Source organism: Octopus bimaculoides, chromosome 1 (genome assembly GCF_046866305.1).
Source record: "Octopus bimaculoides isolate indiv1 chromosome 1, ASM4686630v1, whole genome shotgun sequence".
NCBI lineage: Eukaryota > Metazoa > Mollusca > Cephalopoda > Octopoda > Octopodidae > Octopus > Octopus bimaculoides.
In genome coordinates this window covers 170,023,855-170,036,228 of record NC_142928.1, presented here as the reverse complement: position 1 = coordinate 170,036,228, position 12,374 = coordinate 170,023,855, and the positions used below count along the sequence as shown (strand labels likewise).

General features: G+C 37.7%; 1 protein-coding gene across 4 annotated transcripts in view; it reads left to right on the top strand.

Annotated features, from left to right (window-relative positions):
• The first annotated feature begins 6,142 nt into the window (after nt 1–6,142).
• LOC106883256 (uncharacterized) overlaps nt 6,143–12,374 on the top strand; it is a 57,141-nt gene continuing 50,909 nt past the window's right edge. For 3 of the 4 annotated variants that reach the window (XM_089362683.1, XM_089362689.1, XM_089362676.1), the window contains exons 1-2: nt 6,144–7,766; nt 12,349–12,374. The exon at nt 12,349–12,374 is cut by the window's right edge and continues 49 nt beyond it. In XM_089362683.1, the coding sequence (XP_089218809.1) occupies nt 7,053–7,766; nt 12,349–12,374 (740 nt within the window). In that variant the 5' untranslated portion in view covers nt 6,144–7,052. Of the gene's footprint in view, nt 7,767–12,348 lie in introns of all 4 variants that reach the window. The other variant, XM_089362697.1, reaches the window with a different exon arrangement.

Sequence of the window (12,374 nt, the reverse complement as noted above, 5' to 3'; positions counted from 1 at the left end):
AACTCATTTGAATAGTCATCCATTATAAGTTCTATTGTGATTGATAACTCTTTCATGGGAATGTTTCTAATGAGAAAACTGCCCATGTTTCAATTAAATTTTGATATAATCAAGTTTTAGGTCAGGCTCAGAAAAATATAACTTTATAAATTGGTATGCAATCGGCTGATATTCACTGACTGAAATTTCACCTCTCGTTTGTCTCATGATGAGATTTTGATTAAAATTTTAATTTAAATATGAGCACTTTAGAAGGGTTAGTACTAAATGGTATTATAGTTTCGTTAATCTATCCAATAATTATCTCCTTTGAGTGTTGTAACGGTGACACAGTCCTAAGAGAAGTGCCCCAGATAGCTTATACAGTGTGTATTTCATTCCACCAGAATCGCTAAAATACAGATCTGTAAATATATTTTAAAACTTCTGTTTCATTTGTTTCAGTCATTAGACTGCAGTTATGCTGGGGTACCACCTAGAAGAATCTTTTAGTTGAACGACTCTACTCCAGTACTTATTTCTTTTTAAAGCCTGGCACTTATTCTATCGGTTTCTTTGTGCCAAACCACTAAGTCACAGGGATGTAAACATACCAATGCTAGTTAACAAGTGGTGGTGGGGGACAAACACACACACAGTGAGCTTGTTTCAGTTTCCGTCTACCAAATCCAGTCACAAGGCTTCAGTCGTCCCGTGGCTATAGTAAAAAACACCCAAGTTTCCACGCAGTGGGACTGAACCCAGAACCATTTGGTTGGGAACCTTCTTACCACAGCCATGGCTGTGTTGATTTCCTTTTTTTTTTTTTTTTAACTTGATGACAAGTCCACATATTTACAGTAGAAGTAAATGAGATAGATGTTTCATACCTTTTCTCAATGACATTAATGATACAAGTGTAGTATGTTGTTGGCACTCCGTCGCTTACGACGTCGAGGGTTCCAGTTGATCCGATCAACGGAACAGCCTGCTCGTGAAATTAACGTGCAAGTGGCTGAGCACTCCACAGACACGTGTACCCTTAACGTAGTTCTTGGGGATATTCAGCGTGACACAGGGTGACAAGGCTGACCCTTTGAATTACAGGCACAACAGAAACAGGAAGAGTGAGAGAAAGTTGTGGTGAAAGAGTACAGCAGGGTTCGCCACCTTCCCCTGCTGGAGCCTCGTGGAGCTTTAGGTGCTTTCGCTCAATAAACACTCACAACGCCCGGTCTGGGAATCGAAACCGCGAGTCTGCTGCCCTAACCACTGCGCCTCCACACAAGTGTAGTAAATTTGCTTCAATTGCAAACTGAAACTTAAAAAATCACTTCTAATTCTTGATTCTTTCTCAGCAGTAGTTGTAGTTTAGGTCCAAATCAGCTCTAATCCAACAGATTTATAATCAAAGGTTTGTAATCATGGCATTCCATTTTAATATATATCAAAAACTCCAATTCGGAAAAAAAAAATGTGTCTTTTCCTGCAGATCAGAGCAGACTTCCACCCTTCTCTCTTTTAAATCGAGTATCAACGGTCAAGGCACACTTTTCGATACCCAGTATCTACTCTTCTGTAATGCACTGTGATCACAGTCCAGTCACAAAGCAAGCTCACGGATTGTGACACGTCTATCCATGCAAAATAATTCAACCACTCGCTGGTGATGTGTGTCAGTGATCGTAGTTGATGGTTTGCCACTGTGAATTATCTTCATTGCTGATTTCTCCTTTCAACTTTTTCATCCGTCTGTGTGATTTTTTCCGATTATATTGTTACTGGTTGCTTGTCGCTTGAATAGCGGCGAAATGCAGATATATTTCATTGGCTGCATGAAATATAAAGTTGGTGATAAAAGATGTTAATGTGATTTAATGGAAGTTTGGCTGCTATTTCATGGAGGTCAAGTGGCTATTCACGAGTAGTATATATTGATTTCAAATTTTGGCACAAGGCCAAGAATTCCGTGGGAGTGGTTAAGTAGATTAGATCAACTCCAGTGTTTGCAAACATTTGATTGAAATATTAATTGCCGGATATAAAGATATTTGGAGTTGGCTATTTACAATGAAGAATGTAAATAATTGCCAAGTGGAAGAGAGACAAACTTCTCTGAAATTATAGAAAGCTATTTGTGTGGCAACATGCAGTCAGTCCAAAAATATACGAAGACAAGTGCACAAATCTCCGTGGTGACAAAGGTCCGTTGACTGTTTGCCCTCTTAAGCTACATGCCAAACAGTTCTTATAGGAGACAAGAAATGAAAAACCATATCAGGCCACAGCCTTATACTGATTAGCTGTTGATTTATAGACCGATCATGTGAAATTATGGTGGTTCATTCGTGGTGTCTTGAGTAAATATCTAGCAGTTAGTTTTCGAATGACCGCAACAGTATCTTCTCTGTAAAAAGCCTGTAGCCTTCTGTTGATAATTTGCATCCTCCTTCGTCAAGAATTTGATCACGGTATGTTGCTTCTGGTTGGAACTCCACAATTTGCCTGCTATGAAGTGTCACTTTAGAAAAAGATTTATTCTACCAACATATGCAATTTCAATGACTTATGCTCGTTAATAGAAAAAAAGTCATGCCTACGTTTATATTACCCTCGGTATAACCCTCATATATATGTATGTATATATATATATATATATATATATATGTATATATATATATATATATATATATATATGTATATATATATATATATATATATATATATATATATATATATGTGTGTGTGTATGTATGTAGTGAGAATTTACAAAAAAAAACCCAGAAAACGAAGACGGGTGTGTAAACAACAAACAGATGTATTAGTTTAACACTCGGGAAGTGAGAAAGTCTTTTATGTTTCGAGCCTACGCTCTTTGACAGAAAGGAACACAGAAATAAACAGGGAGAGAAAATAAATAAATATGTGTCTATGTATCAAAACAAGAGATTGGGAAAGCAGTTGGAAAAAGTAATCTTGATGAAGAAAACAGTATTTTTTCGTATTGCATTGAATAAAACACATGTTGACTGATTTCATTCTTGAGCGGATGGAAACATCAGTGAGAGAATGTACTGATATGAGGTTGATATTGTTAGAGACTCAAGATGAACCAATTTCAGGCATTCGATGCTGACGGAAGACAACAAGACGAATACAAACTTATTGAATATGTTGGTTGGTATCGATGATATGGCATCTTGGTGGTGTCGCTGAAAACGTTTGATATGCTGATAAAAAAGTGAAGCGTGTCTGGGACACGATCACAAGTGTATTGACGACAGAGATGGCAGCGGCGTGACAAGGCTACAACGGCTGAGAAAAGTCATCCAGAGAGAGAATTTTCAGAGCCATATTAGTGTTGTTTATGTGAACTTGCCAGGTATTGGTAAGCTTTGTAATGGTGGTACTTTTCAACTTGGGGAACTGCATAATGTCGTAAGGACGGAGTAATCGCCAAGTTGCTTCTAGGCCGCATCACAATCTTTCTTCAAGGTCACCACTTGTTACGAAGAACACTGATAACTGCTTGATATTTTGATAAACAAGATATTTGTAGTGGCGCGTGTGGCCGCCATCTTGGGAAGTGCCATTGCGCATGTGCAAGGGATTTGCTGTCAGCGGAAGTACTCGAGCACGCATGCGCAATGCAACACGTGGAGGATAAAGATATAGCGTTCTCTCTCTTATTCATCCAGCAACCGTCGTGACAGGACGTTTTCCAGGCTCTCTGACAACATCGACCCCGACATGTGGTCGAAGCTTCCTTTGGTATTATAGCGGCATGCCTTTCACCCGGGAACCAAACGGCTCTACACCAACCAGGAATAAAGTATTGATCTGTTGTTACCGTTGACCCTCGTGTTTGTTGTATTTCTGAATTTAATAAATAATATAAGAGCTGGGGAGAGATGGCCATGCCATCATATCTCACCCAACTCTTATATATTTATTCTTTTCGTAAACAAACAACGTCGTTACTACAAAAGACACCGATAGAATTTGGAGATAATTGCTCTTGGACTGGTGTGATTGTAGCAGCAGTCAAAATGTTAGCGAATTCTTGTGTTGCTGTCACCGTTCCTTCATTGTGGTTAGAAGCTGGTCGTGCTCCCCGTCTTCTAACGTCTTACGTACGCCACTTGTTGATTGCTTTTGTATTGTCAGCTTGGTTTAGCTGTTGTTCGCAGTCTCTACGCCGTCTATCTGCTGTCTTTCTATGGTAGCAAAGTGCGTTGAATATATAGTAGTGATTAGGCTCAAAGAGACGTGCGCCAAAATTGAAATTTGCTGTTGAAACCTGTTCTACACAAAGTTTTGATTGGTCAAATATTTTCGATAGCATAGGTAATATGCTAGAGAATTGCGATCTTGGATTGCTAAATATTCATGCTACATGATAAAACCTTTGAAATGTTTGGCAGTGCTAAATCCATCAGACAGCACAAGCAGGGCCTAAGAAATATAATCTAAACCAAGATCTTGTTTATCATCCAAATTTCCATTAAAAAAAAATGCTCATTAAAGGGTCATTTATCCCGTAGAGTCTCCTTACTAGACCAACAGATGCCCGTATTTTCCTATTTTGGGGAATATGTAGTGCATGTATGATAAAATTACGAATATACAAGAATTAAACTTTTAAAGAATTACTAAAAATCTAATTTATTACTATTTCTTGCAGAACTTCCTACGTTCTGGGGGAACAGGGTCAAGGGTTGGGGTCTCCTTAGTGCGAACCTCACAAGATGGCAATTTTATATACGCGTTTGCTGTTATATTTAAGAAAGCGAGGTAACCAATTTAGTTACCTTACAAGACTGCCAAAATCCATGCTACGCTACTGGCTCTATCTGAATGTTTCTCTTGAAATTACATAAAAATAGAATTTTCGACAATGATTTATTCTCCTTTCTTCCTCTTTCTCCATTTTTATTTTTGGATATTGAATTTAACAGATACAGAAACAAATTAATTCTATAGCTGACTATGGTTAGGTTATTGTGAAGACTTTCAAATTATCGTCTGCTTTCTGAGTGTTACTTACAGATGCATGTTTTTTACGAATTTCTTTAGCATCAGAATTTAATGTTTTTATTTATAAAATATGTTGTGTGTCCTGCACACAAAGTATATGAAAACAGAACGCATTTATTTTCGTATACAACAGTATGTTGTTTCTCAATGTCCAACTAACATCTAAGTCGTCAGCTCAGGCTTGATGGAAAAAAAACTCAAGGAAGTTTTTAGCCTCAAGCTCTAGATGGATGTAGATCAAGAGAAGGAAGCTGTGTGTAGCGAAATGTTATCAGGATACACGTCAAAGGTGATTAACACCAGATCGGTTATTTGGCGGATGAGGTTTTCTAATAAGTAGAAACTATTGAAATACTCAACACATCCAGTGACTTCAGGTAACATCAGTGATGCTGTGTCATCAACGTCGTCGTCGTCATTATCATGATTGATATATTACATTTTAAAATTTATTTTATATATATTTTGACACTCATCTGAAACTTGAATTCGAACTTGGCAACATAAATTACCCACGGAGCAACTAGCCTGTACTAACTTCTTAAGATCATGGGGAAACCACTCTCGAGGTCTCCGTAAGTTATTTCCCCTTGTAAAAATGATACCTATTCTTTCTTATTTTGGCACAAGGCCACCAATTTGAAGGGAGGGAGAAAGACGATTACATCGATTCCAGTGCTTGACTGGTACTTAATTTATCGATCCCGAAAGGATGAAAGACAAAGTTGATCTCGGCGGTATTTGAACTCAGAGCGTAAAGACGGACGGAATGCCGCTGAGTCTTTTGTCCGGCGTGCAGACGATTCTACCAGCTCGCCGCCTTAATAATTATCCTTTCTACTATAGGTACAAGGCCTTATCGACTCCAGTGCGTATCTGGTACTTAATTTATCGATCCCGAAAGGATGAAAAACAAAGGTGATCTCGGCGGTATTTGAACTCAGAACGAAAGGATGGACGAAATGCTGATAAGCATTTTACCCGGCGTGCTAACGATTCTGCCAGCTCGCCGCCTTTCCCGCCTTTTTACTTCAATATAATTTTCTACTTCTATATAAATTGGCAAAATGAATTACTTCTACTACTACTGCTGCTGCTACTGCTGTAGTGAAGAATATTTACATACGTCATTTACATTATTACACCGCATCAACGTCTCTTTTAGACACGTGATTGTGTAACTTCTCATTCCCCCACCCCTTATTCTTTTTCAACTCCTCTACCTGAAATGTTTTCGCGTTAACTAAATTGTTCTCCCAACCACCCGCTTCAGTGATCGGGCCATCTGAAAAACTCTCTGCAAGTTCCTCGTCGCTGCGGATTTTGTCAGTGAACAGCTGTACCCACTCGTCCAATTTTCGGCAAAATCGGTTTAACGATTTATGTTTTTGTTGTGTTTAAAATATATCACACACGATTACCGACAAAACTTTAAAGTCACGGTCAATAAAGTTATACACGAATACGCACACATACTACACAAACATACAGACGTATGATGTAAATACAGAGTATAATTAAAGGAGATAAAAATACGAATGTAAAATACCATCACGACCAGTGACAATCTACATCAACCGTAAATACAAGACATCGATAGACTTGGGTATACCAACCGCAGCTGCTCACGAGATTAGCAGCAACAACAACAAATCAACGTTTCTTCTATTTGTCCCCAGGATACAAAAGAGTAGTGGGAGATATAAAAGACATGAAACGTGAAGTGTAATCATTATTGATTATGTTATGCTAATATAGAGGTTAAGAGGGCTATATATTGTTGTTAAAAATACATCGTGTATATTACTGTTGCCTTCATAAACCCTCACTGATAACGAATATATTTATATATATACAAATACTTTCACTCGTAACCACTTGCACGCACAGAAAGTCACATACACCTACACATGCATTAAATATAATACAAGTCACAGCTAAGTATTGGCTTTGTTCTCCTCCGCCCCCGCTGTTTTTTCCCCTCGATTGTTTTCATAGTTACACGTTTGAGTAATTTTCTATAAGAAACAAAGAAAATGTATTATAAAATGTCAGACCTTTTAAATTTGGCGTTGGCCAGTCCCAAGATTGGAATGATAAACTGTTTTATGTTACATACTTTGCTACATGCTATTATTAAACGATTAGATATAGGTGACACTAGAGTTAAGGTTCCTGAGAGACCAGATGAAGTTGTGATTCCTCTTCAAAAAGAACCAGTCCATAAGGAAATAAAAACAGGAGAGGCAGGACATAGGTCTACACATGGAATCCTCACTGACATTCAGAGACAGCCACAACCTGAGATAGCTGCTCAAACTGATGAGACTATGACAACTGATTCATTTAAACCAACCGACAAGCAAGTAAAAATAGGTTCTGAAATAGAACTTTCAGTTACAGCTTTACCAAAACTGACAATTTCAAGACAGAGTTCAATACAAGAATTAGTGAAAGATTTTGATGAAGAATTAAGTGAAACAGAATTTAGGTCGCTTAGATCTTCTTCAAAAGTAAGTATCCACAGTGCTTCTGAGGGTACCGTTGATTATCCATCAAGATATTATTCAATTGACGGAATAAATGAGACAACGATATGTGGAATCCCATATGTGGAATCTCAAATCAATGATCTCCTTAACAAATTAAATCATTTCCCACCGGTGGAAAGCATGGAGAAGCTTTTTGAACTCCTTGAAAATCATTCACTATCAAGAAAAGAAGAAGTTGAAAAAGTTATGAATGCAAAGGTATATATAAAGGGGACTTTTTTGTGGTTTAAAAAAAATATTTTTAAAACTCTTTTCTGTCATTGGACTGCAGCCATGCTGGGGCACAGTCTTGAAGGGCTCAGTTAAACAAATCGCCCCATGTACTTCTCTTTATTAAGCTTGGCACTAATTCTATCAGTCTCACTTGCCAGGCTGCCAAGTTATGGGGACGCAAAAAAGAAACTAACACCAGTTGCCAAGCAGTGGTGGGAGACAATCATACACAAAGACACTCACATAGATATATACATATGTGTGTGTGTGTATACATATATCCTTTAAGCTTGTTTATGGGAAACACTTTTGAGTATGCACAGAAAAGCTCCTATGCTATTATGCCAACTACCACCTAATAATTCCAACTTACAGCAGCAATTATATGGGATAGTAGCAGGCTGTACCAATATAATGTAGGATAAATATAATAATAATAATTATAATTGTAGGCACAGGAGTAGCTGTGTGGTAAGTAGCTTGCTTACCAGCCACATGGTTCCGGGTTCAGTCCCACTGCATGGCACCTTGGGCAAGTGTCTTCTACTATAGCCTTGGGCCGACCAAAGCCTTGTGCATGGATTTGGTGGACGGAAACTGAAAGAAGCCTGTCGTATATATGCATATATATATATATATATATATATATATATATATACATATATATATATATATATATATATGCATGTGTGTGTATATGTTTGTGTGTCTGTGTTTGTCTCCCCACCCAACAGCACTTGACAACCGATGGTGGTGTTTATGTCCCCGTAGCTTAGCGGTTCGGCAAAAAAGACCGATAGAATAAGTACTAGGCTTATAAAGAATAAGTCCTGGGATTGATTTGCTCAACTAAAGGCGGTGCTCCAGCATGGCTGCAGTCAAATGACTGAAACAAATAAAAGAGTATAAGTAAAAGAATAATCAGAAGATGGAATTTCATAAATATTTTAATGTATCACTATGAGTGATTCCATAAATGATATGTTGCTTGTGACCATATCCACATCCATTGGATAATTACAATATAACTTGTAATATCCATGGATCGTTGCCTTCTAGCACTTGTGCTGGTGGCACGTTAGAAAATCATTCAAGCGTGGTTGTTGCCAGTACCGCGTGACTGGCCTTCTTACCGGTGGCACATAAAAGCACCCACTACACTCTCGGAGTGGTTGGCATTAGGAAGGGCATCCAGCTGTAGAAACTCGGCCAGATCAGATTGGAACCTGGTGCAGCCTTCTGGTTCGCCAGTCCTCAGTCAAATCGTCCAACCCATGCTAGCATGGAAAGTGGACGTTAAACGATGATGATGATGATGATTATGGTAAGTCATTATTTGTATGTTCATTTTGTCAGGTGATATAGTTGGTGGTAGTGAATGTTTAACTATGATGCTATATCACATGAGGAAATGAATGCATGAATAACAACTTGCCATAATATCCATGGACATTATAAATTGTTGTAATCATCCTGTGGATGCAGATATAGTCACAAACAACATGTGATCTGTGGAAATACATGTAGCAATGCATTAACTTTTAGCACATGGTAGGTACATTATGTCATCACATGAGTTTTCTCACCTGCAGTAACAGGGAAATGGCAGGGGAAACAATTCTAGAGAAAATGCAGTGTGCTAACGGTTAAAATATTTATGAAATTCCATCCTTGGATTATTATTATTATTATTATTATTATGATTATTATTATTATTATTATTATTATTAGTAGTAGTAGTAGTAGTAGTATTTGTATTATTATTATTAGTAGTAGTAGTAGTATTTGTATTATTATCATCATTGTTTAATGTCTGCTTTCCATGCTGGCATGGGTTGGATGGTTTAACTGGAGCTGGCCAGGCAGAAGGCTGCACCAAACTTCCATGCCTGTTTTGGCATGGTAATTATGGCTGGATGCCCTTCCTAACACACACATGCAAACACACACACACACACACATATATATATATATAGGGTGAAACGGGTAAATTGTCACCGTTTTATATTTTTAATTTCATGCGTGCGCATTGTTTGTTTTTGATTTTGTCAACTACACAGTATAGTAGGGTCCATTGGTACTGTCTATGAGAAAACAGTGCCATGATGCAATTCACTCTGCCAGAAATTTAGAAACAACATGCTGTGCTGCTTGGCATCCGTGCCAGAAGCTCCAATACGAACATTTCGGAGTGTTTGAGTGTCAGTCTCAGGACATGTACCGAGAGTGATAAAAATCAAACTTCCAGTCAACATCATGGTGTTTGGAATGATCACTAGTGATGACGACATTATACCTCCATTCATCTTCCCACAGGACCTCAGACTTAACATGGAGGCCTACATCAAGTGCCTGAAGGAGGTAGTGCTGCCCTGGGTCAAGAGGGTGGCTGCTGGAAGACCCTATGTCTGGCAACAGGACTCTGCACCATGCCACACAAGCAGGAAAACCCAGTCATGGCTGTCAGATAATTTCTACAACCACACCACCCCTTACATCTGGCCACCTAACTCCCCAGACTGCCACCCTCTTGATTATTATGTGTGGGGTGCAGTTGAGTGAGAGACCAACAAAACTTCTTGTAACACCAAAGATGAACTGAAGGCAAAGATTATGGCAGCATTCACCAACTTAAACAAAGAGACTGTCTAGAAGAGTTGTAGTAGTCTGGAGGCCGTGGTTGAAGCCAATGGTGATTTTGTTGAATAAATATACTCTTTAGTATTTCAAGATATTTTCATGTAATTTTGGTAAATATAACTATTAAAATGAGATGTTAGTGTTATTTTCATTTATGCATAATTTAGACAGTTTATTCACCACACCCTGTATATATATATATATATATATATATATATATATTCAGTTTTTAAGCATCAATAAATCTTGGAATTAATTGGTTTTGACTTACTGTCAGGTGACTTTTGGCCATCCCTGTACGTATATATATATATATATATATATATATATATATATGTATGTATATGTTAAGGAAACACATAATATATTTAATCACAAAAAAATGGTAAACGCACATAGTAGGTCATCAAATCCTCGTCAGTTATCATTCAAAGGATCGCCACAGTTTCATGCCACACACACATACACAATGGGTTAGGCTTAGTTTCTGTCTATCCAGGCCACTCACAAAGCTTTGGTCAGCCTAGAACTATTGTAGAAAACACTTGCCTATAGCGTCACACTGTGGGACTTGAACTTGGAACCATGTCATTGGGAAGCAAGTTTCATACCACACAGCCACACCTGCCCCTTTATATGAATAAAAAATATATTATACATAAATACCTTACTTTTGTTTGTGAATGTGTGTGTATGTGTATATATGTACATACATACATAGATACACGCACACACTCATATACATACACATTAAGCACAGGCATAGTTGAGATTAATAAGTTCATTTTGCAACCATGTAGTTTCAGGTTCAGTCCCACTGTACAGCACCTTGGGTTAGTATCTTCTTTTATATCCTCAAGATATTATCTTCCCATGAGGCATGATGCAATGGTCAAAATAGCCTGATAACAAAAAAGAAAATTATTACAGATGAAGCTGGCTATATTGAGACCAATGGGTCAAAGGAATATTAGTGGAACTTAAAAATTAAAATAGCCACCAACTCAACCATTTAGCATTCAGGTTACTTTGTTAAATACAATGCTTATTTATTCACATTGTTTTGAATTAATCATGTATTATTTTGTAGCTTCAATATTTCAATGGTGTGTTTGTGTATTTTTAGAATGAAACTGCAGAGTAAGTATGAGAAGCTGGATCTAGCCAGTTTGAACATAAAACAGGGAGAATATTTGGCCAGATTAAATGCTGAAGAGTTAAAGCACAACTGGCTGGATATGTTCTGTTGTGGAAATCAGCTGTCCTCTGGATACCAATGTAGTTTGAAAAATACAAGAGAAAGAGGACACCTATGGACTATTAATAAGGAGTCTGCAAATCCAATACCCAAGATAAACTTTCAGTTTCATACCGATTATCATTGAAGCAGCAAGATACATACCAGCCTGTCTGGAGCAAAGTATGGCTGAACTTGGGTTCTTGAAGCAAGGATGCAAATCCTTAATTCATACACTACAAATGATCACAATATCTGGGACTCCAGAAATCTGCAAGGCCTTAAGATTTAAAGGATGATGGACAAAGGATGCATTCCTTCACAACCTTGCCACCAAACAGGTGGCTGGTCAAAATTTAAGCTAAATGTAAAAGAGAAAATGTAGAACATACATGCATACATACATATATGCTGCAATGCATGCACACACACATGCGCGCACGCACACACACACCATAGGCTTCTTTCAGTTTCTGACTTCCATATCTGCTCACAAAGCTTTGCTCAAACTGAGGCTATAGTAGAAAACACTTACCCAAGATGCCACACATTGAGATTGAACATGAAGCCACATGGTTGGAAAGCAAGCTTCTTAACCACCAATCCATGGGAAAATAATAATGTAAAATAATAATTTACTGTAATTATGAAGTTTTAAAAACTAAATTTTTTTATTGATGTCTGTTACAGGCAGAATTCTTGAAAAATGTTGGAGC